The sequence below is a fragment of the Sebastes umbrosus genome, chromosome 23, assembly GCF_015220745.1.
Source record: "Sebastes umbrosus isolate fSebUmb1 chromosome 23, fSebUmb1.pri, whole genome shotgun sequence".
Classification (NCBI taxonomy): Eukaryota; Metazoa; Chordata; class Actinopteri; order Perciformes; family Sebastidae; genus Sebastes; species Sebastes umbrosus.
The window spans coordinates 2,467,444-2,494,470 of record NC_051291.1 but is presented as its reverse complement, the minus strand read 5'-3'; the positions used below and the strand labels follow the sequence as shown (position 1 = coordinate 2,494,470).

The 27,027-nt window shown below is 40.6% G+C and overlaps 1 protein-coding gene and 1 long non-coding RNA gene across 3 annotated transcripts in view; one reads left to right on the top strand and one right to left on the bottom strand.

Moving 5' to 3' along the window:
• The window catches only part of LOC119482378, a 41,829-nt gene extending 19,755 nt beyond the window's left edge, over positions 1 to 22,074 (top strand). Inside the window, exons 2-3 of the long non-coding RNA XR_005205414.1 lie at positions 19,829 to 19,894; positions 20,026 to 22,074. This is a non-coding gene — a long non-coding RNA (uncharacterized LOC119482378). The remainder of the gene's footprint in view (positions 1 to 19,828; positions 19,895 to 20,025) is intronic.
• A 1,189-nt stretch (positions 22,075 to 23,263) lies between these two features.
• phax (phosphorylated adaptor for RNA export) lies at positions 23,264 to 25,794 on the bottom strand. 2 transcript variants are annotated; one of them, XM_037761106.1, is made up of 2 exons: positions 25,663 to 25,794; positions 23,264 to 24,938 (listed from the first exon to the last, which is right to left on the bottom strand). In XM_037761106.1, exon 2 carries the CDS (start codon positions 24,931 to 24,933, stop codon positions 23,710 to 23,712), a length of 1,224 nt encoding a protein of 407 aa, XP_037617034.1. In that variant the 5' UTR covers positions 24,934 to 24,938; positions 25,663 to 25,794; the 3' UTR covers positions 23,264 to 23,709. The 2 variants fall into 2 exon arrangements, with proteins under 2 accessions (XP_037617034.1, XP_037617033.1); XM_037761105.1 differs by having other exon boundaries at positions 25,569 to 25,725.
• Between the last annotated feature and the right edge of the window lie 1,233 nt (positions 25,795 to 27,027).

Below are 27,027 nucleotides of genomic sequence, written 5' to 3'. Positions count from 1 at the left end.
TTTTGATTAATTTTTAGTCGCTTGCTCTAACAGAAGTAAAAAAGGTTCGACACAAAACAACAAGGTTTCTGAGTTCTTTTCTACTCAAACTGACGATTTGCCAGGATGAAAAGTTGCTTGAAAAAAATATGCTGTAGTCAAAGTGAAGTTACTGTACACCTTTTAATAAAAAAAAAGTCTTTATCTTCGCATCCATGGAGACCGTGACATATTGAATCTGAGTCGTTAACCTTTAGTTGAAGGTGCCAAGAATTTCTCTCGCAGCACAAAGATTCGTCCTTGGAGCTTTCAGCAGAGCTTCAGCCATAGAAAATGTTGTCTTTTCATCTCCGCTGAGCTGCTGAATGGAAGTCCTTCCAGTCATCCTCCCATGCAAACACACGCTCGCTGTGAAAATCGGACATTTTGAAGCCAAACGGCTGATGGCAGATCTGGTACAGAGGACCGGAGGGTAGAGATGGAGATAAGACACATGGGACAAATGACCGTCCTTGTCTTTCTGTGAGACATGACGAATGAGACACTCAAACATTTGACCTGATCTGATCAATCAGATTAAAGGACAGCGTCATTCCTCAGCATTTGTCTTTCAAAAGGAAGAAATATCATTCATCACCTCATCTGACAAGATATAGGTTTATATTAGTAATGTATTTCTATTAGGGCTGTCAAAGTTAATGTGATAATAACGCAAAATTCGTTTTAACGCCACTAATTTCTTTAACGAAACACACCTTGCAATTTTTAATTAACCTCTTAAAATTCCAACGGGTCGCCAATATTTTTGAGGTTGTAGCGGGCTCAATTTTGAAAGCTAGAGTAAAAATACTGGCATCATATGAAACTAAAAAACTTAAGGAATCCATCGGTACCAGCCGTGTCCTACTAGCTTGTTGCGAAGGATGTTAAATAACGCTCCAAACTTGCGCTACATTTTGGCGAAGAAAATCCATTTTTGCTGCGTTTCTGCTGCTGCAGCTGCCAGCCCTTTCTTTCTACATAGAGTTTGCCTTTCATAATGCCATTATTGCCATTGAATTTCATTATACATGTCATTTATATTTATTTTAGACAGAAAAAGGTGAAGAACCGGGTGGTAATTTGTAAATAATGGTAATAATCCACAATTAAAATCCTGTACTACTGTATATTCATTCATGGAGCCGTGCAAGTCACTGCATTTTCTACAACACAGTCCTGTAAATATTTCAGAATAAAAGCCTTGTGTTAACAAATGAAGGAATTCCGTCCGCAGAAAAAATGCTAAAGTGTTTTTATTATGAAACCGAAGCAGGAAGTGTTGTTTCAAAATACATTTTTACTTTTTTTCACGTCTGTGACATATTCTACAGATATCTAGACATTGAAACTATAGTAATGTTGCTGATATGATGTCAATATACTGTCAAAAGATCCCTTTCACTGTCTGTTGTTGCCGTGAACCGCTTGTGGCTTGACACACTGACAGCTGTTGTTGCCTGTTGGGCTGCAGTTTGCCATGTTATGATTTGAGCATATTGTTTTATGGTAAATGCAGTACCTGTGAGGGTTTCTGGACAATACTTGTTATTGTTTTGTGTTGTTAATTGATTGATACATATATTTGCAAAAAGCAAGCCTATTTTCCCACTCCCATGTTGATAAGAGTATTAAATACTTGACAAACTCCCTTTAATGTACATTTAGAACAGATAAAAAATGTGCAATTAATTGCGATTAAATATCTTAATTGATTGACAGCCCTAATTTCTATATTTGATGTCATTCTTTATAGAAATGGTTCATTTCTACATAATGTAAGTGCTTCAGGGCATAATTGTAATGATGAAATAAACATAATCCAGGTCTTAATCATTCAGGTGTGTCATATCAGACTCACCAGTGTCTCTCAGATCTGAATTGTGATGCAGGGAGATAGTGGTAGCGGTTGAAGCCTATGGCTGAGCGCGTAACCTTTCTGCCTTCTGCTAACCTGATGGGAGTCATTACTGTGGATTGACATATGGCTAAGCTATGCTTCAGGAGGAAGCCATCTGGCATAATGTTGGCTGGCAAGCCTTCACATTTACAGTACACAAGACGGGCTTTTTATATCCAGGGAAACGCTGTGTGGGGAACATTTTTTATTTGTTTTTTACTGTGGCTGCTTTACTTCAACTCTACCTGCTTCTCATGTACATGAAGCAGCCCGTTTAATATACATTATATACGTTGTTTCATGCGTTTTTGAGCCATTAATTTCCATTTGACGTTACCTGTTGTTTTATCTGGACTTTTAACGTTTCTTGCAGCATCTTCTCTGCCCTCTGTCGGGGCTGAGCTCCTCCATCTACCCACACACACACACACACACACACACACACACACACACACACACACACACACTCCCCTTTCAGATTGTTTTCTGTTTGAAGAATGGTGAGCAGAGGTTAGGCTCTCCTTCATGCCAATTCTTCAATACCTTTCTATTACATACATGGTCGACCATGCCTGACATATATTTTCTGAGTGTAGGACTGACACAAATAAACCATTAACTAAACACAGGAAGTTATTTATACTGGTGAGAACAGTCACATAGTGAGCTATTTATCTGTAAAGGTTAAAAAGAAGAAGTCCTTTCCTCCGGTTTTAAGTTCATATTTGGACAAATGTTGCCATACACTAACAGAATGTACAGTAAAGTCAGTGTTTTTTTGCAGATAAATCAAACAAAGTTTAGTTTTTGTGAACTGATGGAAACAGTGTTTGATCAGGAGGAGAGTCACGAGGAGTGCCAGCTTAGCAGTTGGTGTTTATGACTTCTGAGTAAACACCGTGCTTATTGAGTAGAGTCCACACACCTGGTCAGTATGAGGAAAATAAAACCTGGCAGATGGTTTTTCTCCGGTCTCTTCCAACACAACTGTCTCCCACTGCAGACCTTAAAGGAGCCCCTGTTTAAAGAATTAAAATTAATGTGTATTTATGATCACAGATGTTGAAGACATTGTTGAACCTTAATTGTGTTGAAGAGGTGACATTTGAAGTAATTGCACACAAATACATTCCTTTATTCAGACATTAAACTCTATCAAGCTGTTATCAGTTTGCAGCATTTGATATGGAATAGTGAAATAAATATCTGGATACTGGACAGAGCAGGTCAGGATTCCTCAAAGTCTTGTAAGGGAATAAGGGATGAATGAATTATGGATATAAACAAGTAAACACAACGATTAATGGCAAATACATACACCTTTTATTGGAAAATTATAAAAAGTGCAACTTCAGGACCCGCTGCTTCAGTTCTCAAGATACAAGGCAGAGCAATATTTAACAAAAAATAAAATAAACCAACTTCTATTCAAGTTAAATCAACAGTGGTTTAACGCCGGCAGCTCATGCAGACCTCGTGCGCTGTTCATCTGCATGCACGCTCACGCTGCAGAGCCAGCACATGTTGATGACATCATACACAGGGAGAGTAAACCAGAGTAACGTTTAACATTTCTTTACTAGTAAAAGTGCTAAAAAATACATCCATATAACCTTTGTCATGATGGGAAACTGAAGCCGTCTTCAAAGCCACAAGACTACATTCACAAAAACAGTAATTTTACCTCGCAGAACACGGGAGTTGCTGGTCTACCGCTGCATTGATCGGTTAGTTTGTTCGTGTTATTGTGGGACTTTCAGATTCCAACTAACGTGGCGTTCACAGCAGTGCATTGCTATGCTTCCATGCCGGTTCTCCTGTCTGTCTCTCAAAAGCACACAGACCGCCATCTAAGTTACTCTATGTAACGTTAATACACTGACTATAAGGCTGTATATATACTGTATATGTAGCAGTGTTATCTTGCAGAAACCTACGTCAGGTCGCATGGGAATACGTTTCTAGAAGGGCTTGGGAAAATACCGTTTTGACACTAAAACACACTTACTTTGACCAAAATTTGAATGTTGGATTTGAATACAAAAGGAGCACCACTGGGAAGATACAGAATTACATAAAAACCTCAAAAATCTAAAAGAAAAGTAATGGACCCACCCTTTAAACCAGGTTCATTGTGAAACTTGAGACTGAAATCTGCACTCCTCAGTGTCACTTGCAGTGTAACCTCTTAACATTTCAGCCTTTCTGACCATCAAATTGTCAGAATCTAACAGGAAGTGACTTCAGGAACTGCAGTCTGGACAAAAACTGGATTACCAACGGGACCAGACCGAGAGCCTAGACCCCAAGAGGCCCTAAAAGCTTTCACCCGGTGGTAATTTGTTTATGGTAATTTGATTAATTGCAAATTTGTTTGTGGAATATGCAACACTGATGCACAACATGAACTGAAAAGGGTAAGGGCCTTAAGGTACGCAGACATTATTACCTAATCTAGAGGCCTTGTCTTGTAGAGGGACCCTTTTTTTAAATCTAATTTTTAGAATTGAATTGTTCTAATATAATCTGTGAATTGCTAAATTAATTTGAGTTTAATCCAATACCGCAAGCTAAATGACACACCGAAAACCTGAAGGGAAGGATTCCAGCGTACTAGAATACCGTTTGGTTTCTTTAAAGGTCCCATATCGTGCTCATTTTTTAGGTTCATACTTATATTTTGTGTTTCTACTAGAACATGTTTACATTCTGTAATGTACTGGGACATAAACAACAGTTTGTAGGCTCGGATGTCTCTAATTTAATGCCATGGATGGCTGAAGTGTGTCAACAGGAGTGAAATCTGGAAAACAAAGTAGGTTTTTGCAGAACAAACTTAGCTGGCTAGCTGTGTTTCTCCATACTGGAGGTGAAGTTTGAGTTTGCCATTGAGAAGCTTCAGACTCCGTCAAGTTGGTGGAGGTTAGGGGAGGGAGGAGGGAGGGTAGGGATGACCGGGCCTATCGCTCCTGGCCTCCTTTTTTCTCCACAGACGGAGGCAATTCGTCTTTGGTGAAAACCTTCTCTTTTTGTTTCTCCATCACCCAAGTAGGTGTCTCTATTTTAGGACCATGAAGGTGTAGTTTTGGACAACTCAGTGTGTGTGAGAGAGAGAGAGAGAGAGAGGGAGGAAGGGTAAGACAGAAGGAGAGCCGCGGGGTCGATCTCTACAGGGATACAGTCAGCTGTGTTCTCGATTCAGGCCGTTCGCTGGGCCTTTGCCCCCCATTTGCCCTTCAAACGGCATCCGTCCCCTCATAGATCACCATGGCAACAGGGCACACTCTTCAGGACAAAGCAGAAGAGGATATGAAAAGGATTATGTAAGAGAAATTTAGATGAAAGTGGGTTTTGGTATTAAAATTCACTACTGACAAACATAATTGCGGGTCTCCGATCAAGTGCAACAGGGAGCGATAAATGATTAAACAGCAGCGTCGGGAATAAAACACACATAAACCGACGTGGAAAACCGGAGAGAATGTGCAGCTCATTCTCACCTAATATGTGTGTGTGTGTGTTAACTGATGAAAATAGTGTGGCTGTACATTAGTACACTGTAAAACCTGATGAGTTAGTTCAACTCAAACTGTTTGAGGAAAGCGATTACCTTAAACCATTTAAGTTTATTTAGATTTAAAGGTGCTCAATGTGGAATTCAGAGCATATCTATTGCCTCCTCACAGCTCTCAACATGGAGACGGCATCAATATCAGCCTTCAAAAGGCATATTGATTGAAGTCTGTCAAGGTTTTGTCCACTGTGCGGCGAGGTCCAGGCGGGGAGCGCTGTAAAGCTGCGGCCGCGAGCCACCTTTACCCCGAGCCTTTCCAAGCCGACCTAGAGCCGGTCACGGCGCACCGCCTCGTATGCGGGACTCCCCAGCCTGCCAAGTGTCGCTCACACCCTCCAGCTGGCTGTTAACGAGGGTCTTTTGGCACAGAGAAGTGCTCGTATCGGTACTCGGTATCGGCGAGTACCCAAATGTAAGTACTTGTACTCGGTCTGAAAAAAAGTGGTATCGGTGCATCCCTACAAATAGCAGTACATAATCTTCAACATGCTTTACCAAGATCATTGTGAAATATTGGTGACAGGATCCAGATTGATAAATTAATATTCTATCATCCAATGATTTGTTGTAACCATCTTCTCTTCAAAACTTCCGTATGAATTGCATTCATTTTGTGTCATTTGTTGTTTTGTGTAGGTGTTGCTTTTTCAAATAGCTGAGAACTCGCCTCACTAACTGGAGCAAAGTGGAAAGCAGCATCCCCGATCACGACCCACACACCTCACACATAGCATCGGTGTCTCCAATCGTCTGAGTCATCAAAAACAGCAATTATATGGCGCACCTTTCCTCAATCACATGCCATTATTTGGCACAATACTCCTCAAACTGCACTCAGTGTGGGCCCATTGTTCAGTGGCTGCGCTCCCTCCCACTCGTTTACCCCTCTGTTTCATCTCCTCCTGTCTCTGATCATTCTCTATTTTGCCCGTCCAATCGGACTCGTCACGCTCCTTTCAGTCATTCACGCGGCGTCTCTATCTGTGTCCCCTCCCATCCTCCACCTCCACCTCCATCACCATCAGCGCTGATTCCTTCTCTTCCTCTCCGCTCCCATCTTCCTTCAGGTGTTGCAGCTTTGACCTTGATAGAAATCAGTGGTAATCACATGCAGAGACCTATCAAAATGTAAATGATGACAGGTAGAGGCAGAAAAGTGGGAGTGGACTCATCGTGCGCCCAATGAGCCAGCCAGGACACACACACAGAGCAAATAAAACAGAAATATCACAAAATCACATTTGATCAATTAATTAATGACTACATTTATTGCTAAATATTGTTTTTGCTGCATTTAATGATATTTATTTATTTATCAAGTCATTTAGTTATTTATTCATTCATTTTTGATCTTGGCAGAGTCCATCCTCCATACTGGCTGGCATGGTTACCACCAGCACACACAGCGGGTCACACTGGGAGGATTTAATGGAGATAATGGCTGGTTTTGTAGCAGTGATACTGTCATCAGTGCTTTCTTTCATTTCTCCCATCCATGCTGAAATAATAATGTGTTACGCCAAATGCCTCAGTGACCTTCTCTGCCAGCTTATTTCAGTCATCTGTGTCTTCGAGGTTTGATCTTCAAAATGCACCAGCTGGAGACGATCTGGATTCTGTTTTACTCCCACCAAACCCTACTGCAGCATTTAATGAATTTAATGATCTCTTGCCCAAAGCTCATGGAACTGAGTCTATCTTAGACCCAGATTAAACTGGACTGAACCAGTTAATTCAAGTCAAGTGTCCTGACGCGTTTGGGCTCAGATATTTATTTCCTTTCCATATATTTGAAGAAGACTGCTGAGGGGCAGACGCTTTTTTGTGTAGCTCCCCCCCTTCCTATGGATTGACCTCTGGATGTCAGGACTGCAGATACGTTCTCAGGATTAAAATTCAGATTCGTGACAAATTTATTCTGCAACCACCTTATCTGTCTGACCTCAGCTGACCTCTATCAGCGACCAGTGGAAATAGGAGGTCGCTCACGACCGAGCGGAGTGGTATAGCAATAATCATATGAGAAATCTCCCGGTCACAGGACTGGAAATAGGCTCACTGACTTTGATTTCAGATGAAGCTATTTTCTGTTTTCTTGGGTTTCACATTCAAAGTACAATAAATATCTCTGACCTGTCACTTAAAAGAAAATTCGAGGTGAGTCCACCTTGAAGGTGGAGCCATTTAACCTTAGCCGTTTTTTTTTTTTATTTAACCTTTATTTAACCATGTTAGTCCCATTGAGATTAAGAACCTTTTTTCCAAGGGAGACCTGGCCAAGACGGTCAGCAGCAAGAACACAAAGTTGCAGACAGACAACCTAAAAAAAGCAAGTTGCGTTAATGCGTTAAAAAAATTTGTGGCGTTAAAACATTTCATCAAATTATCCTATCATAAAAAAATTACAGATGCTATAATAACTTTATTAATTTAAAATGTACACAATGCCTCAGTGGAGGCACCAAAGAATCCTCCCAAAAGTGGCTTGAAATATTAATTTTGAGTCTTGTCGGTTGCAGCGGAGCTTGCAGGGCACGCAGTTGTTTCTTAACATAGAAAAACATGACACTGCACTTTAGATCACTGGAGTATTCATACTGGTACTGATTTTACGACACAGAGACTTTGGTATTTTGGCAATGTGAGTGACTTACCTTAGCGACTACAAATATGGGGTTACTCTACTGGACAGCTGAAAAAAGGACGGGCTGTTTGAAATGTCACGAGGAAGGACAAGGCCCATTATAATGTGTCCTCTCTATGAGGACAAAGAGGTCAAAGAGAGTCATCTGTGTGTGTGAATGAGAAAGCTATATGTGCTGTATAGCGTCCTCTGAAGATAATTGTGTTACTACCTGATCTTGTAGATGTGACTTTGTTTGTGATTAGAGCAAAGAGACGTCTCCTTGTGTGAACGTTATACAACCTGATGCTATTTCTGACACTGACCCTCAGCTCCCCACTTCATCCTGTTCCCTTCAGCTACGGCGACCTGTAACTGACACTTTTGCCGGTAATCTCAGCACATGGTTGAACTGAACCATTTGAGGAAATATCTATTATTTTTCTGACCGATATTGTGATTTCATTAAATTGATAATATTTTGTTTAATTTAACTCCAGGCCTGTATTTGTAGCCAATTTTTTTTTTTTAGCAATCAGAATTTTTTTAACTAGTGGGGGGCTCGTGCCCGTTTGAAGCGCGTGGCCGTTTAGGGCGTGCTGATTGCTTGGCCCTAAGGAAGTGCTGCTTGCAGCGTTGTCAAGAACCGCTCATCACTTGTTGACTCCTGGGAAGCAAATGCCACCGTCTCCGCCACCGCACACGCTTCTGTTTTACTGCTTAATCTAGCTCCATTACCTCGCGTCTCCTGCTGTGGAAGTCATCTGAAGGTCTTCTTTAAATCTCTTTACTTCATTACCTGCCGCTTCCGTGTGAAGACCGAGCCCGATAGATCATTATTATCCCAACAGTTCACTTCACAGCATTTAGCAGACGCTCTGTTCCAGCGGCTGCCTCTACTATTACTCCACTCGCCGTTCTCCCATTACAGTTCTCCCATTACAGCTGGAGCGTGGTGACGTAGGCCGACCGATGTGATGAGGAGAGCAGCAGGACACCTACAGGGTTTAATATCCTCATTCCTTTCACCAAGAATCTACACATTTGATATATTTGAGTTTTCCTTCACTTGTTCTGCTTGTGTTGAAGATGAAGGAACTCTTTTGCGAGCGAGGCCTGGTGAAGACGACAGACAACAAAAACTGTCATAGCCATTTTCAAAGGGGTTCTTTGACCTCTGACCTCCAGATCAGTGAATGTGAATGGGTTCTATGGGTACCCACGAGTCTTCCCTTTACAGACATGCACACTTTATGATAATCACATGCAGTTTGGGGGCAAGTCATAGTCAAGTCAGCACACTGACACACTGACAGCTGTTGTTGCCTGTTAGGCTGCAGTTTGCCATGTTATGATTTGAGCATATTGTTTTATGCTAAATGCAGTACCTGTGAGGGTTTCTGGACAATATCTGTCATTGTTTTGTGTTGTTAATTGATTTACAATAATAAATATATACATACATTTGCATAAAGCCGCATATTTGTCCGCTCCCATGTTGATAAGAGTATTAAATACTTGACAAATCTCCCTTTAAGGTACATTTTGAACAGATAAAAAAATGTGTGATTAATTTGCGATTAATCAGGATTAAGTATTTAAATCGATTGACAGCCCAAATATTTAGATTTCAGATATTTCGATTTAAAGTATTGGTACAAAATATCCCTTATTTCCTTCTTCATCTCCAAACTACAGGTCCAGTGTCAGCCGGCAGGGAGAACCCTGATGATACTGATGGGTGGTAATAGCTTCAGTGGTGCATTCATCTGTGAGAGCATTAAAAAGCTCTGTGTGTGTGTCCTGGCTGGAGCTGCAGGCTGCGAAGTCATACATCATGCAAAGATGATAGATGTGCCACTTATGTGACTCAGTGTCATGTTGTGATATTACACTACAGTGATGTTTACCATAATTATGGACATGACTGCATCGCAGCTCCATGCGAAAGCCCCGAGGCAGATCTGCTGTACGCCTCACACCTACTCCACAAGGTCAACTGTGAAATCATACGAAGGATCCCAGTGGAAATGTGTCCTGAATGCAATTCATTCCTTTAGAAACACATTAATATGTGGCTTCAAACTATTTTTAAAATGACAAAAAACAGGTTAAAATGCCACGAGGTACAGACACGAAGACATCACGACGTTACGCAGAGGCCGTGTCATTTGCATCATGCACCTTTTTATTGCGCTGCTGCAAGTCGGCGTTCATCAGTCATGCAACAGCAGCCTTCAAGCAAAATAGGAAATGAAGAAAAGTGAGATTACAAGTGAGTTTTTTGCGAGGCGCTGATAGGAGGTAAGCAATCTGGAGAGGAGAGGACTGAGGAGGAGGGAAGGGGAAGAGAGGTCACCGTCCTAACGTGTGCTGCTCAGGTTCGTAGGTGGAAGTGTTGCTTTATTGTTGCTGCGGTGGATTTTTGTAAAGATGCATATAGGAAACAAGATACCAGAATGTTATTGTGTCTTCTGTGGCAATATGTGCATTTTATTTTTCTGGTTGGAGGGACCTAGAACTCATATCTAAAACACTGTATACACATTCCTTTCATCACATTTATAAAGCCGTGCATACACATGGTTCTGTTTTACAAATCTCATTCATCGTGAAATTGTTAACATGTTCACAGGCTTCATTTCCTCCCCCACAGTTATGGATATGAATTAGGGCTGTATCTTCACTCTACTTTTAAAACTGAGCCCGCTACAACCTAAAAATCGCAATACATATCGAATCGGCACCAAAGTATCATGATAGTATCGAATCAGGAGATAGACGTATCGTCCCAGCCCTTATATATTTTGTGATAACATGATATTCATGACCTGTTGACACAAAATAAAGCACACACTGTTGTTCTTTAATGACACACTGAAGCTTCGTAGGCTTGCATATTTTCATATTGTGTGGTGTATCAGCGTTGAGTTCTCAGATGTGCTCTGTGCAGCAGTAATGAACGCGTGCAGAGCTGCTGGCAGACGGGATTAAAGAGACGCTGAAGGTTGTGACGGCGTCGTTAGTGTGAGATTTTCAGGTACGTGATGCACAAGAAGCAAGATCACCTGTCACCTACACATGTGAGTGTGTATAAGAAGGTGTTTAAATCACAGATAGACACATGCAATGGAAAGGCAGTGTGAATAAGACTGCGTTCACACCTCATTCATAACCATTCCCTGTCGTAATCCGTGTCTGGTAACAATGCGACCTGACATCAGCGCTCTAAAGGCGAGTGACAATAACAGCAGACATCACATCTGTTTCTGGAGCTCAGCTGGTTTCTGTCACATCCCACTTGGCGTTTAACGGAGCTGATGCGTCTCCCCAAATACCAATCAAATCACTGTTTGTCTTTCTTGTGTCCCATCGTCCTCCACGGAGCCAAAAGTACAACAACGCAGCTGTCTCAGGTGAAAAGATGTACTTATTGTCATGGCAACGCCAGCGAATGAGTCTGTGAGTGTTTAAAAATACAAGTCGCATGTGGGTCACATGCTTCAACATGAGGATTTCCCAGATCAACGCACAACAAAAAGGGTTGCTTTATGCTGGTTAGAAATATATCAGATGGGGCACAAATGAAATTTGGGACACTCTGAGGTCATCTGCTGTTCAAAGGACAAATAAAAACATGTCACAGGTTGATAAGAACGCGACTATCCAGGCAGTTTAAGCTGATGCCATCAGACAAGCAGGCCAAATAAAATGTCAGCACTGCTGATAGAGAGGATAAAGAGAGGCTTCCATTAACAATGAGGAGGTGAAAGTGAAATGTGTGTGTGTTGATTAGCCTGTTGTGGAGCCGAATCCGTTCACCTCTCTGTCAACACCTCGATTATCCAGAACCGCACACGCACGACAGTGAAGGGAGGAAAGCCTCGGTTCACGCCACCAGGAATGGGGGGCCAATTACGGCGACCAGTTACCATGCCGACGGGAGGCGGTCCCTTTCTATAAAAAGCCAGTAGTGTGTTACTTTACATAATTCCAGTCACTTTGGATTTTCCACTCTGCTCCTCGAGACTAAGGGAGCTACATCACTGAAGCAGGTTTAAAGGAGGTGCGTCCAATCGCAGCGCTGCAGTGCCAATAGTTCCACGCCATCACTTTAGACATGCAGCTCCACGCCGCCACTTTAGACCTGCAGCTCCACGACGTCACGTTAGACCTGCAGCTCCGCGATGTCACGTTAGACCTGCAGCTCCACCCGCCACTTTAGACCTGCAGCTCCACGCCGCCACTTTAGACCTGCAGCTCCACGCCGCCACTTTAGACCTGCAGCTCCACACCGCCGCTTTAGACCTGCAGCTCCACGCCGCCACTTTAGACCTACAGCTCCACACCGCTGCTCTAGACCCGCAGCTCCACGCCTTCGCTTTAGACCTACAGCTCCACGCCACCACTTTAAACCTACAGCTCTTCACCGTCACTTTAAACCTACAGCTCCACACCGCCACTTTAAACCTACAGCTCCACGCCGCCACTTTAAACCTACAGCTCCACGCCGCCACTTCAAACCTGCAGCTCCACCCCGCAACTTCAGACCTTATTATTCACAGTTTTATATTCATCCCAGTAATCATTTTGTCATGATTGTTTCTTTAGAGGAAAATCCCAGTTTTAAACCTCTACATCTTTTTGAATGGAAACGGTACATGTCACGCTCGTCTGATGTACAGAATAGGCAGTCCCACTTTTCCCGCTTCCAAACTTTCCCCGCTCGCCTCAGGATGTGTATTTTGATGGTAATTTATGCATTATGAATATGTTGATATAAAACACACTGTGCTCTGTATGTGGAACGCTGGAAATATGTAGAGCGTGCAGCACAAAACCACTGAGCCACGGGAAGAAGAGATTTTAAAAGCACCCACGTGACCCTAAAGAGGATATTTCTACTGATTTTAGTTAGAGATTATTTACACATGAGCCAACAACATGATTCCGCTTCATGCTAAACTAGATATGCAGATGCATTTCATTCAACATTATTCTCGCAGTGTGTTGGATGGTGAATGGTCTCGCTGTTATAAAGCAGCCTCCGTTATGGAAATATGCAGATGTAATCTCACTAAACTGATTGGTTATGAGCACAATTGTAATTATGGGATGGTTCTAACAATGTGCTTCCACTCTAACTGCAATGTCTGACCAAACACATTCTCCATTGGCAACTGACACGCAAGCAGTGTTGGCTGTCAGGTCACTGTTTATCTCTGATGGGTCATATGTTATGGAGCTGAAGCATTTACAGAGAATGATCTTACTGTAGTTCTAATGCCAACAGTTCTTTATCTTACCTCCGTTTCACACTACAAATTAAAGGGCACTCTACATGATGTCAGTTTACAGCCATAATGAGTACTACTCAGCCTTTGAAACTTTTTTTAAAGGAATATCTACACTGTGATCTGGGGGTGTCAATTTTGAAAGATGCAGTAATTTTCCAGGCACAGAGGCTCTAATGAAAGACAATATTGGTTGCTCTGTTGAAAATAGTTTTAAGTCAAGAACCTTAAAATTTTCTTGAGGGAGGACCCCCGAAACCCAATATCCCCTAGTATCTTTTAATTTCAGAATGTGTTTCTTTATACTGCTGCATAAGATGCAAATTTGTTTTAACACCACTAATTTCTTTAACGCATTAATGCAATTGATCTTTCGGAGGTTGTAGCGGGCTCAGTTTTAAAGCTAGATGATGTGATGATACTGGTATCACATGAAACTAGAAAACCTAAAGAATACATGTCATACTAGCTTGTCGCGAAGGAGGTTAAATAACGCTCCAAACTTGCCCACGAGTCTCCCCTTTACAGACATGCCCACTTTATGATAATCACATGCAGTTTGGGGCAAGTCATAGTCAAGTCAGCACACTGACACACTGACAGCTGTTGTTGCCTGTTGGGCTGCAGTTTGCCATGTTATGATTTGAGCATATTGTTTTATGCTAAATGCAGTACCTGTGAGGGTTTCTGGACAATATCTGTCATTGTTTTGTGTTGTTAATTGATTTCCAATATTAGATATATACATACATTTGCATAAAGGAAGCATATTTGTCCACTCCCATGTTGAGAAGAGTATTGTGTCCCACAATGCAACCAGTAGCGCATTTCTGCATTAGGATTAAAGTCTCAAGTTCAGTCAAAGGCAGCACTGATGACATCAAAGTTATCAGACAGAAAACATGATACAAGTGGAGTGGAGTTATTCATCGAGTCGTCAAAATTTAAATGACACAATAAAAACAATCCCTTTAATGTAATTTAAAAATGTTCTCCCAATCTTCATAATATTAATATTTTATCCTCTGTGTGGAACGAGTGACAGTTTAACTAAGATAATGAAGCAGTGCTCTCACTCAACCCCCAGCTAAAGTAATACAGTGTACCTACTCGCTGTTATGGGCTTTTAGTAATTTTCCGGGGGAGGAAACAAAAGCAATCAGCAGCACTTGTGACTGTAGTGGAGAGACCCAGTGACTAATATAGCTGCTAATCTGCCTTCCTTGTAGACCAATGTGCTTGCTCTGCTGGCTATTTTTAGCACAGACCAGTGATTCATTTGTTGAAAAGAACAATATTTCTCTAACCTCACACTTTCCAACGCTTCTATTCGAGATTAATTAATGATGAGTGTGCTTAAAAGTTAATTTAGAGGCGTTCTTATACCTGCATTCCTCATCCATCCATCCAAACTGCAGCTGCTCCGACGCTGTGAGGATTTCTCCACATCACAGACGTGGAGCTTATTAATCTCACACTGGTGTCAGCCTGCTGGCAGTGATTTAATGAGCCAATTAATGTTAAACAGAGGAGTCGCACAGATTAGGAGCAATTCATATGAAAAATGATTCCTTAATCGTGTTGAACATGTAGATTTACTTTGCGCGCTCCTCTCTCCCTCGCTGGAATTAATAGGGAGCGGTTCCTTTGGATGAAGACCTCTGGACTGTCTTTACAAACCTGTTGAGGTGATGCACCTTGGTGTTGACACGGTCTATAAAGTATACAAAAAACACTGATTGGCCTCGCTATAGCAGCTGTTACAGTCGGAGTAGTTAACGTTGTCATGTCGGTGGAAGAAATATGCAGATTTAAGAGTTGATTCATTTTTGTGGCTATTTTCTATCCATTCCTAACAACCGTTAATGAGCACAACTACTGACCTACTTGAATCACTGAAAAAATCTGAGATTTGGGCAGCGATTCAGATGTATGGAACCAGGCTATGCTACAGAACACATAGAAATAATATCAATATTCTCATCGGCTGTGGGTTTAATAGCAAACTCTGATTGAAACTTTAATTTTGTCAAAAAGGCACCGTCTTACAGGTCACAGTGAACTCCAGACAGACTGGAAACCCAGAACTTTTCTTTTGCCGTGCCGTCTCACAGTATGAATTATCAGCGACCTATATTCTCCCTGATGTGTGAGACATGTGCAGCGCCTGGAGCATTACGGAGGCCACGCTGGGACCAAAGCAATCCTAGTGGTCTGAGAGTCTGGGCGATTACACACTGGTGGACATAATAGAAGCCCATTATGTGAGGGACAGAGAGGAACGACAGAGGGTGGCGATGTCACCCAGCAGATTAATGAGCTCGCCATCCAGTTCGAGGACAACGCCACTCGGTCCGAGCCAAAACATTTAGCGGAGAGCAGCTTGTAAAGAGAGATGTCAGTAGACTGGAGGGGGGGGGGGACACCTTACCAATATGTTGATATGATTAAAACACACTAAACATACTGGATACTGTTAGAATGGGATGGTACTTTTATCACATATCAAAATAAAAAATGGAAATAAATACAGGTAAATGCAGTTTTGTTTCACGTACGTATCATAACAACTGCTCGTATATCCGCCGTCTTCCGGTTTCCATTTTTGAATGATGAATACAGACTACCGCCGCCTGCTGGTGTAGAGAGTTATTTCATCTCACACAGGCGCAAAACGTACGTGGTAGTTTGCAGCGTGTTAGAGTGGCCAAGATAATGGCGACGTGAGGCGATGCAACTGGTTGCTTTGGTCGTTCTTTGATGTTGGCTTGGTGCGTCCCCAGCTTTAGACCTTTTCTGCCATGCGACTCTCCTGACGCTGTGTCCTTCAAGCAGAAAAAAAAGTGGACACAGTGATGGGAGTCTATATTGGTGTGCTCATCCATCATTGATTCATATAAGCACACTATTTGTATGCAAATGATCCCTCATTCAGCTCTGAAATGGGCAGTTAATGGTGTTCTCGGGGCAATCCGTCACTCTGTGTACTTGGCGAGGCTTCCTCCTTCATTGACATGTCTTGTCCTGCACTGTCGCATCCGCGTTGATCGTCTTTCACAGAGAAATTATCCTGTGTGTGCTGTAGCGCTGATCGCGGCGAATGGTCTTTAGATAACTGTGAGAAGCTCACTCACACATCCATACCCATTCACACATTCCCTCCACCACCTCTACACACATAAGAGCGTAGAGAAAGCAAACTCCCAGATACAGAATGGCTGATGTGCAGCTGGTGTGACTGGAAATCAGAGGTGTTAAGAATGTTTTTATCCTTGAGTATAGACAAAATATTAGAAGAACACCACCACAACTACAACTTTAGAACTGACTCTAGAGATAAACCAATGTCTCTCTGACGACAAAATATGAGACTGAGTCAAATTATTAAAATGTAAAATGAACAGGTAGTATTCATTTCAGTGTTATTGTATTTACATTTTTACATTACACAACTAGCCAGGTCTTCTAAAATGTACATTCAGTCTCAGGGCTTTTTTTCTGTTCTCAATATTTAAGTTGCTTTATAGTATTTACTTTCCTTAGAATTTAGCATATTCATATCACGCCATGTCACAAAAGTAATGCCTTCAAATTGGATTATGACCGACACAGTAAAACTGATTATGACTGACACAGTATAACATGTACAATACATGTATATACAACATGTGAATAAGGGCAATGGCACTTATTTTTTTCCACTTCAAGCACTGATAAAGGTGACATTATGGAAAAACAGTGAAACAGAAAAATAGCTAACTTCTAACCTCGCTCTGCCCACTGAGCTACACCTACCTCTAACCACCCACTCACATTTGGTTTGTCATAAATAAAGAGACTTTCTTTTTCTATGAAAGTCTAATCAAGGTCGTCCCACGTCACAGCAGAAGTGTTAAGCCACTGTACGTCTGAATAATGACAGCGAGCTTTTGTTTGGAATCACGTCATACACGCTGGAAGCTTTGTAAGGAGATAGTCATAAATAGTGCTGGCATAGTTGGCTGCTTAACCGAGACTAAAAAAGGCCACCCACGTCAAGCCGTGAGGAACATCACTGAAAAGAGAACGCTTCAAAAAAGATGCCAGTTATAGTTCATCAAGGGCTGTATGAAAGGAAACCAGTGGCATTGGGAGCTACATTTGGACAAAGTGACTTTGTGCTTTAGCTTATACTTACTCTTCCCTGCTTAATCAATATCAACCAAAACCCGTTCCCCAATGTACATCAAACCCATTAGGTTCTTCTTATCTTTAAATCATTTAGCTATTTCATGTTAAACTGACAGCGAAGATGAATAAGGACAGAAACCTAGAGATGAAGACTGTACCTAAGCAACAAGCATCACAAGCTGTTTCTCATTTCTGAGAGAAAAAGAACTCACTCATTATCACAACTGTGCAAAACACAACGGAAAGACACACTAAACTCTTAATTTGTCGTGTTTATTTAGATTTTGACTCTCTTGCAGAACAACTTCCAACTGTAGAATTATCTTCAAATGTTGACAGTGGTATTTGTCACAACATGGAGGGATAGTGTAAGAGTAAAGTACAAGAATAAATATTATCTTCAGGGCTGTCAATTGATTAAAATATTTAATCGTGATTAATCGCAAATCTGTTCAAAATGTACCTTAAAGGGAGATTTGTCAAGTATTTAACGCTCTTATCAACATGGGAGTGGACAAATATGCTGCTTTATGCAAACGTTTGTATATGTTTATTATTGGAAACCAATTATCAACACAAAACAATGACAGATATTGATCCAGAAACCCTCACAGGTACTGCATTTAGCATAAAACAATATGCTCAAACCATAACATGGCAAACTGCAGCCCAACAGGCAACAACAGCTGTCAGTGTGTCAGTGTGCTGACTTGACTATGACTTGCCCCAAACTGCATGTGATTATCATAAAGTGTGCATGTCTGTAAAGGGGAGACTCGTGGGTACCCAGAGAACCCATTTACATTCACTGATCTGGAGGTCAGAGGTCAAGGGACCCCTTTGAAAATGGACATGACAGTTATTCCTCGCCAAAATGTAAGCGTAAGTTTGGAGCGTTATTTAACCTCCTTCACGACGAGCTACTTTTTACCGTAAATACAAATACATCATCAACTTAAAACTGCATTTTTTTCCCCGTGACGGCCACACAACCCCGCCATACTGACCACATGAATTATTTGTGAACCAGCTTTATGATAAAGGCTGAAACAGAAAATAGATGGGCTATATTTTGAAGGATTTATCAATATTTCAGCTTGTGTAATAAGTAATAAGCTGTTATTGTCAGAAAAAGACATTACAATTATTATTTCCCACTTCCTCTTATTTCCGGCCACTACGATTAATTTCATGCTCGGCTTGAAAGGATGGCACTTAATTTAAACTGAATGTGTGGATTTCTTGTCAGCCGATGATCAATTTCATGCTTCATTTGATTAGATTGTCACATCCTTTGAGCTGTTGCTTCACAACAATGCAAAAAATAGGAATAATAATAAAAAGAAAAAAGACTTCATTCAGATTTCATTTGTTTTGCAAGTACAAGGATTAACAACTCAGGAATGCTTGTGACATTGCATATCAGGACTTCTTCTTTCTTTTTCTTTTTTACAGGGTTGGTGTACATTTTAATAGTTTGTGTATTGGATTAAATCCAAAGTGGCAGAAAACAACTTGTATTTTTGTTTCATCCTTCCAGGAGACTGCTTCACCAGGAGGAGGGCAGGCGGCGGCTCCGGGAGACGGACCTTCAGTTAGCGGTTAGCTGTGGTAACTAGCACACAGCCAGTGCAAACCCCAGTGCTGGGAGTCTCCGCAGACTGCCGCTGGGTCTAACCTGTGTAACGGCAACAACAGGAAGTTTGCTGATTCGTTAGGGAGTCGGGGCGTCCCCCAGAGTCAGACCCCCGGTGCTTGGGGATCTGCGCTGGCTGCCTTTGAGCTAACTGCTCTCCTGGAGCTTCCGCACACTCTCCTCCCAGGGCTGTCAAAGTTAACGCCACTCATTTCTTTAACGCATTAAAGCAATTTGCGATTTCTAGGTTGTAGTTGGCTCCGTTTTAAAGCCAGAGTGAAGATACTGGTATCAGTAAATGTGAGGGTTTCTGGACAATATCTGTCATTGTTTTGTGCGGTTAATTAATTTCCAATAATAAATATATACATACGTTTGCATAAAGCAGCATACTTGCCCACTTCCATGTTGATTTTCTGAATAATGAATCCTGAAAATGAATCCCCTGTGCTTTGGTAGGCAATCAGAATCCATCGAATGGCGGACTCCGCCACTAATATCTTTAATATCTTCTGATGTGTTTTTTTGGAAGTAGTTTTTAGTTGTGTTTGCCTTTATTGACAACCATCTCAGCTCACTCAGCTGTTCAAATTAGTTTTTTTATTTGATCCAGGAACTCACAAAGATTGTGACAAGCCGTAAACTCCAGGCTCAAGAAAATACCTTCACAACTATAAAGGTCAGTGCTCGAAGTCACCGGGACGCAGTACCGGCACTTCTATATTTTCCTCTTTGGCGTACCGTGACTTCTTTTGTGTACTGGCACTTCTCGCAAACTTCCGCTACTCTTTTATGCCATCTCCATTTCAGGTTCTCTGGGAGATTCATAAAGATGACTCATAACGGCGCAGCACCAGCGTTTTTGCACCGCGCCTCATAATCCGTATGAACATACTGTATAAACTATGTAGGTGAGAACGGGGTGCTATAATTTATCAATACAATGATCAGGTCCTTTTTGTAAAATAATTAATGAACTGTTTGTCATGACATGAAATACAATTTTTCTGAAGAGTTTTCTGAATCTGCTTTTTTGATATACAGAATATTATTTTACAGGACAAACATTTCCTGAAGAATTAAATGTTCAGACGAAGGCTGTGATATTTGTAAAAAAACAGAATAATGATTTAACAATAGCACGTTCTGTCTTTAAGCTTTTTGGGCGTTATCTAGACTATAGATGTTGATAAGAGTATTAAATACTTGACAAATCTCCCTTTAAGCTCCATTTTGAACAGATAAAAAATGTGTGATTAATTTGCGATTAACTATAGACAATCGTGATTAATCGCAATTAAATTTTCCGATTGATTGACAGCCCTAATTACAACGAATGGAAAACTTTGATGGTGAGTTGTGCATAAGCCATGTGCAAAACGTTCCTCATTAACAATAGGAGTCCTTGGACTGAAGTGACATCATCCCCAAAGCTGACACACTTTATGAATGCGATCCGTCGTCTGGTTTCTCCTCCCAACTGGGTCACCTTTGTTTAGGTGAAAGTGATGAGTCACTGCCTGTCCTCAATAGTCCTCTAATGATGTTATCTAACTCACCTTTACTGCTGTTCTTCTGGCAGTAGCTCAGATGAAGAAGACATGTTACTGTGTGAGAGAGAGAGAGACACGTTGAAAATTACACCGTCTCTCTGTGCCGGATCATGGATCTGTTGTCTAATTGTGGTGGTGGCTTTCTGTCAACGTCTCCAAGATTAGCTCTGATGGGTCAGCAGTAGTGCACCGATAAACTTAGATTACTTCGGCTCGTGTGATCATCAGAGGAAGGAAAAACTCTTTGAACAGCTTCCTCTGATTTCCTGATTTGTGACATACCAGGCGGTGAGCCGTTCATCCATGAAACGGCTCCCATGATTGTGGACGGATCTCAAAGAGCAGATGCTCAAAGAGATGCGGCGTCTGTCAAAATAATGCTAATCTGCTGCACACATTTATTTGTTGACAACCTCTGTGAATGCTGACATCATGCAGCACCTCCCTCTCCGTCCACAGAACCAAGTCTTTTCAACCCCGGTTCCGTTTGATCCAATGGAAATAAGAAACGGCGTGTTGTATCCAGGCAACAAGTTCGTTGCCAGGTGACAGATACAGAGGTCCTGAGACCAGAGACTGCGTGCAACAATTCCACATGAATAAGACAAGACAGAACATCAGTCACCTCCTGCAACTCACACATTTCTTTGATCACTCTTTTACCATTAAAGCAAAGTCTGTCATATGAACATCTTCGTCAGCGGTGACAAATGCAATAAAACCGTGCACGTGAGCAGATGAAGCGACAGTAAAACTCAATTGCAGGAAACTGATCTCCGCACCTTTCCCAAACCTTTATCAGCTTTGCCTAATTGCCGCGTGGAATCATGATATACACACTGGCGGCTTATCAGAGGAGACATATCCTCCAGCAAATATAAAACACCAGCCCTAAGTGGTTTCTGCCAGAAATGCTGGGCCTTTCATGTGGCAGCCATGAGCAGAGATAATGATCATTTCCAGGGCGCTTCAGCTGACAAATCCACCACCACCACCACCATTAAAGGCTTTCATTCTACCCCCGGAGCTGTGTGGGGCGACTCTATACTTTTACTTTGATTTAGATGCAGCTGCTTTAGCGGGCGGGGGGCATTTGTTTACTGAGGTCTTTTGAGCTCGAGTAAAAACTCACATTTGTAAAGCAAATGTTGGATGGTAAACTGTGTGCTAGTTTACTGTTCCTGGTGTACATGGAACATTAAAGGAAACATGTCATGGAATAACACATTTTTTCAGTGTGTTCATGCATTTGGGTATGCGGGGTTCCTACCAACGCACAAACTGTGAAATAAGACAACCCAGTCCGTTTTGTGTGGGCTACCGCTGGGGATGCACCGATACCACTTTTTTTCAGACCGAGTACAAGTACTTACATTTGGGTACTCGCCGATGCCGAGTACCGATACGAGTACTTCTCTGTGCCAAATTATATATATATATATATCTATATATATAAATATATATATATATGTGTGTGTGTGTATATATGTGTATATATATATATATATATATAAGGGCTGTCAAGCGATTAAAATATTTACTCGTGATGATTGTCCATGATTAATCGCAAATTAATCGTACCTTTTTTTATCTGTTCAAAATGTACCTTAAAGGCAGATTTGCCAAGTATTTAATCCTCTTATCAACATGGGAGTGGACAAATATGTTTGCTTTTTGCAAATATATGTATCAATCAATTAACAACACAAAACAATGACAGATATTGTCCAGAAACCCTCACAGGTACTGCATTTAGCATAAAAATGATGCTCAAATCATAACATGGCAAACTGCAGCCCAACAGACAACAACAGCTGTCAGTGTATCAAGCCTGTGTTACACATTGAACGTCAGCAGCGTGTGGTGTTACCTGTTGTTTTTAAGGGGTCCGGTTTGAGAAAGGCCCCCTATGTAGATATGAAGGCCTCATTCTAAGCTAACGGAAACACAATGATTCTTAGTTTTAGGTGATTATACACTCGTGAAAATTATGTTCCATTTCTGCTAATAGATCCACCTAAATCCTACACACTGTTCCTTTTCATTTGTAAGTTTAGTTATCTTTCTTATTTTAATTCCTGAGTTGATTTTGATGTTACAGTACACTTTGTATATTGTGTATAGCACCTTCCATCACATGCTTCTTCTCGTATACAGTATATTATTCAACTTCTTTTGGTATTGTGCTTTCAGGGATCAATACTTTATCTAAACATGAGGCATTTAGTTGTGGGAAATAGTGTGACTGCCATCTAGTGGACAAACGTCTGCACTACAACATCTGTCCAAACTACTGTATCTTTGCCTTGAAGTTTTCTGCTTCTCTGGCTCTTTTACAGTACAAAATAAACCCTTCTCTATAATAATCAGCCCAAACTGCTGAAAATGCTAATAAATCAGGGGCTGAATCTGTTTCACAACGCTAAAAATTTGCCATAATTATTCTTTTTCTTATAGTGAACAGCATTGAAAAAAAACCAGAGAGCAATCCAATCACCGTTTTAAGCAATTTCACCCGAGTCATCTTTATTTATATTCCACACAAATGGATTTAATAAAACCAAGACCTAATTATATCCTGATGGAAATTATAACAAAGAAAGTTAACATAATTGAAAATCAACAAGAGTGCTCTCAACATAACAACTTTTTTTGATAATTAAGAATTTGATTTAAAGGCAAACAAACATTTTGTATCATAAATCACACTAACTTGCGGACAGTGTTAACATGAGCTGAAATGAAACAAATCCATGCTGTACCAAACAAAACTAATATTTCTGTTAACATAAGCTCTCCTTTTATTGCTAAGGTAAAAAAACAAAAAGGACACTCAGGTGAGATTCTGTACTCAGTAGAGAACATACTTATACAGTGTTTTCATTGTTGTGTTGTAATTTTGATCCTAAATGTCCTTCAGAGTTCACACAGCAGGCGTCTCTCAGAAGACCTCCAGGTCTGCAGAGTTGTAGACCACCGCTGCCGTCTCCTCAGTGCCCACAGCAGCTTCCTCCTGACCCTCCTCTTCCTCTTCCGCAGCCTCCTCCAACGACTCCAAGGCCTCATTGGTATCGCTGGCGAAAGTCTCCCTGGAGACGTCGTCGTGCTCCTGCAGGTTCAGCGTGCCGATGGCCTGTTTCATCTTCTTGGCCACCATGTGCCGCCTCCTCTTCTGTGCAGCCTTCTTGCTCTTGCACTCTTTCTGGTGCTCCTCGATGAAGATCTTCCTGATCTGGGACTTGCTGATGCTGGGCGTGTTCTTCAGCAGGTTGAGGTACACCCCGCCGGGCGTCCGTCGCCTGCTGCCATCCATTGTGTACACGCCGCCGCTTTCCTCCAGCGTGGCGGTCTCTCCCAGCAGCTCTATGGCTTTTTTCTTTCCGACGGCGCTCACGACGCGCTCTATCAGGTCCTTTTTAGGCTCTTGCAGCCTGTGTGCTATCTCATCTGTCACCTTATCATCAGGGTCATCCTCTGTGATCTCATACCGGCCCTTGATGTCCATCTCCGCCCTGGGGCCCAGTCTCTCCTTAGCTGACCTCTTCCTCTTGGCATCACCTCCCGGCCTCTCCTCCGAGCCCCGGTCCTTCATGTACTCCTCCAGCTGGGCGTCCAGCATGCTCACCTCTCCATCCTCAGTTGCCTCTTTCTCCATCTGCCTCTCCTTCTCCATGATCTTACGCGCCAGGACAAAGTTGTAAGTCTCCACGTTTCTGCTGGACATGCTGACTTCCCCTTCCATGCCGAATATGCCCAGCTCTGCAGTGATGGCATCCTGGCACTGATCCTGCACCACAGAGCCCCAGATGTTGTTCACCTTGCGGCCTCCCTGTGCGCCAGAGACGGGAATGGAGACGGGGACGCACATGCGCGTCGGCTGCGGGGTGCATGCAGGAGGCTGCTGGGGAGCGTTGGAGACTTTCTGGCGTTTCTTTCGCCAAACAGCCGCCTCCTCGTCCGACGTGTCCGGGTCGCTGTCGCTGGACTCCACTGTCCTCCCGGTGCTGCGGTAGGCGGCTGCAGAGCGCTGCGCAGCGGCCCTGTCGTGGAAGGACCGAGCGCTGAAGGCTTCAGGAACCTGGGGTCGAGGTTGTGCTGCAGCAGTTCCCATCTCGGCGTCCGAGCCGGACCCAGAGAGCTCTCCATCCTCCAGATCACCTTCCATATTGTCTGTGAAGTCACACCAAAGACTGTTTACATGCATCAGCTAAAGTTTAGGCTATGCATTAGCAATAAGAGCAAACAACATCTTGAGTTAGTAGCTACTGATGCTGCAGAACTTCATGTTTAATCCTGCAAATAACTTCATAAATAGCTCTCCATCCTCCAGATCACCGTGCATTAGATCTCCACCACCTTCCATTTATTGTCTGTGAAGTCACACCAAAGATAATGACTGTTGTTTACATGCATCAGCTAAAGTTCAGGCTTCAAATTAGCAATAAAAGCATGAGTTAGTGAATAAAATGATATAAATAAATAACCTAGCAAAATTAATAGCTAGTACTTTTAGTAAAAGCAGCAGGGAAGTTGCCCTTTTTATTGCCTGATTAAAACCTGCATTCTTAATTTAATTTGTGAGTCCAATTATTTATTTCTCTTTAAACTAAATTTTCAAATAGATTTTTTAATTCTTTATTTATTTACTCATTTAATTTATTTATGAATATTTCATTTGTTTTTACAGCTATAGCTGTTAGTGAGATAACTGCTAGCTGGCTAACAGCTACAGCTACAACTAGTCTGAGACAGTGATGCTGCAGAACTTCATGTTTAATCTGCAAATAACTTGATAAATACCTTCAGATATGTGATCCTGTTAGGAGGTAATGTTAGCTGACTCTGTTCTGCATGAAATAGTGTTATTATTGACTTGTTTGTCTGTTGAACTCACTGTGAACTGAAGCTATAAAGAGGTTGATTATCTTGAGAAGCTCTGAAGGAAAATTCCGCGAAATGCTAAAGAAACACTTCCGCCTTCCGACTGTCAGACCCTTTCAAAATAAACGTGGGAGCGTGGGTAGAAAAAAATAAATGTAAGAAAGATGTTGAAATAGTCACTTTCTTCAGGTAATACTGAGAAAACTTAAACACTCAAGTATATTTAATGAAATAATAATAAAATAAAAAATGAGATACACATTTTGACTGTCTAAGACTTCTAATTAATTAAATCATAATATAGAAATGCGGAACATTGTTTATTGTTTATTTATTTTGCACAATTTAAGACTTTTTAATTTAAGATTTTAAGACTATTTAAGAAAATAACCAAAAAATAGAATCATAACTTTACGAGAAAAAAAGTCGTAATATTACGAGATTTTTTTTACTTTGCCATTATAACTTTTTTTATTTTTTTTTTACTTTTCCATTTTAACTTTTTTTATATATTTTTTTACTTTACCATTATAACTTTTTTAAATATTTTTTTTACTTTACCATTATAACTTTTTTTATATTTTTTTTTACTTTACCATTATAACTTTTTTATATTTTTTTTTACTTTACCATTATAACTTTTTTTATATTTTTTTTACTTTACCATTATAACTTTTTTTTATATTTTTTTTACTTTACCATTATAACTTTTTTATATTTTTTTTTACTTTACCATTATAACTTTTTTTATATTTTTTTTTACTTTACCATTATAACTTTTTTATATTTTTTTTTACTTTACCATTATAACTTTTTTTATATATTTTTTTACTTTACCATTATAACTTTTTTTATATATTTTTTTACTTTACCATTATAACTTTTTTTATATATTTTTTTACTTTACCATTATAACTTTTTTATTTTTTTTTACTTTACCATTATAACTTTTTTTATATATTTTTTTACTTTACCATTATAACTTTTTTTATATATTTTTTTACTTTACCATTATAACTTTTTTATATTTTTTTTTACTTTACCATTATAACTTTTTTTATATATTTTTTTACTTTACCATTATAACTTTTTTTATATATTTTTTTACTTTACCATTATAACTTTTTTTTATATTTTTTTTACTTTACCATTATAACTTTTTTTATATATTTTTTTTACTTTACCATTATAACTTTTTTAATTTTTTTTTACTTTACCATTATAACTTTTTTTTATATATTTTTTTACTTTACCATTATAACTTTTTTTTATATTTTTTTTACTTTACCATTATAACTTTTTTAATTTTTTTTTACTTTGCCATTATACATTTTGTGGGACTACTTTTATCTATATTATTTTTTAAACAGTTTTCTTG

What these genes read in the sequence shown, in the direction of transcription:
- phax (XM_037761106.1), bottom strand. Translation starts at nt 24,933, where the DNA reads ATGGAAGGTGATCTGGAGGATGGAGAGCTCTCTGGGTCCGGCTCGGAC.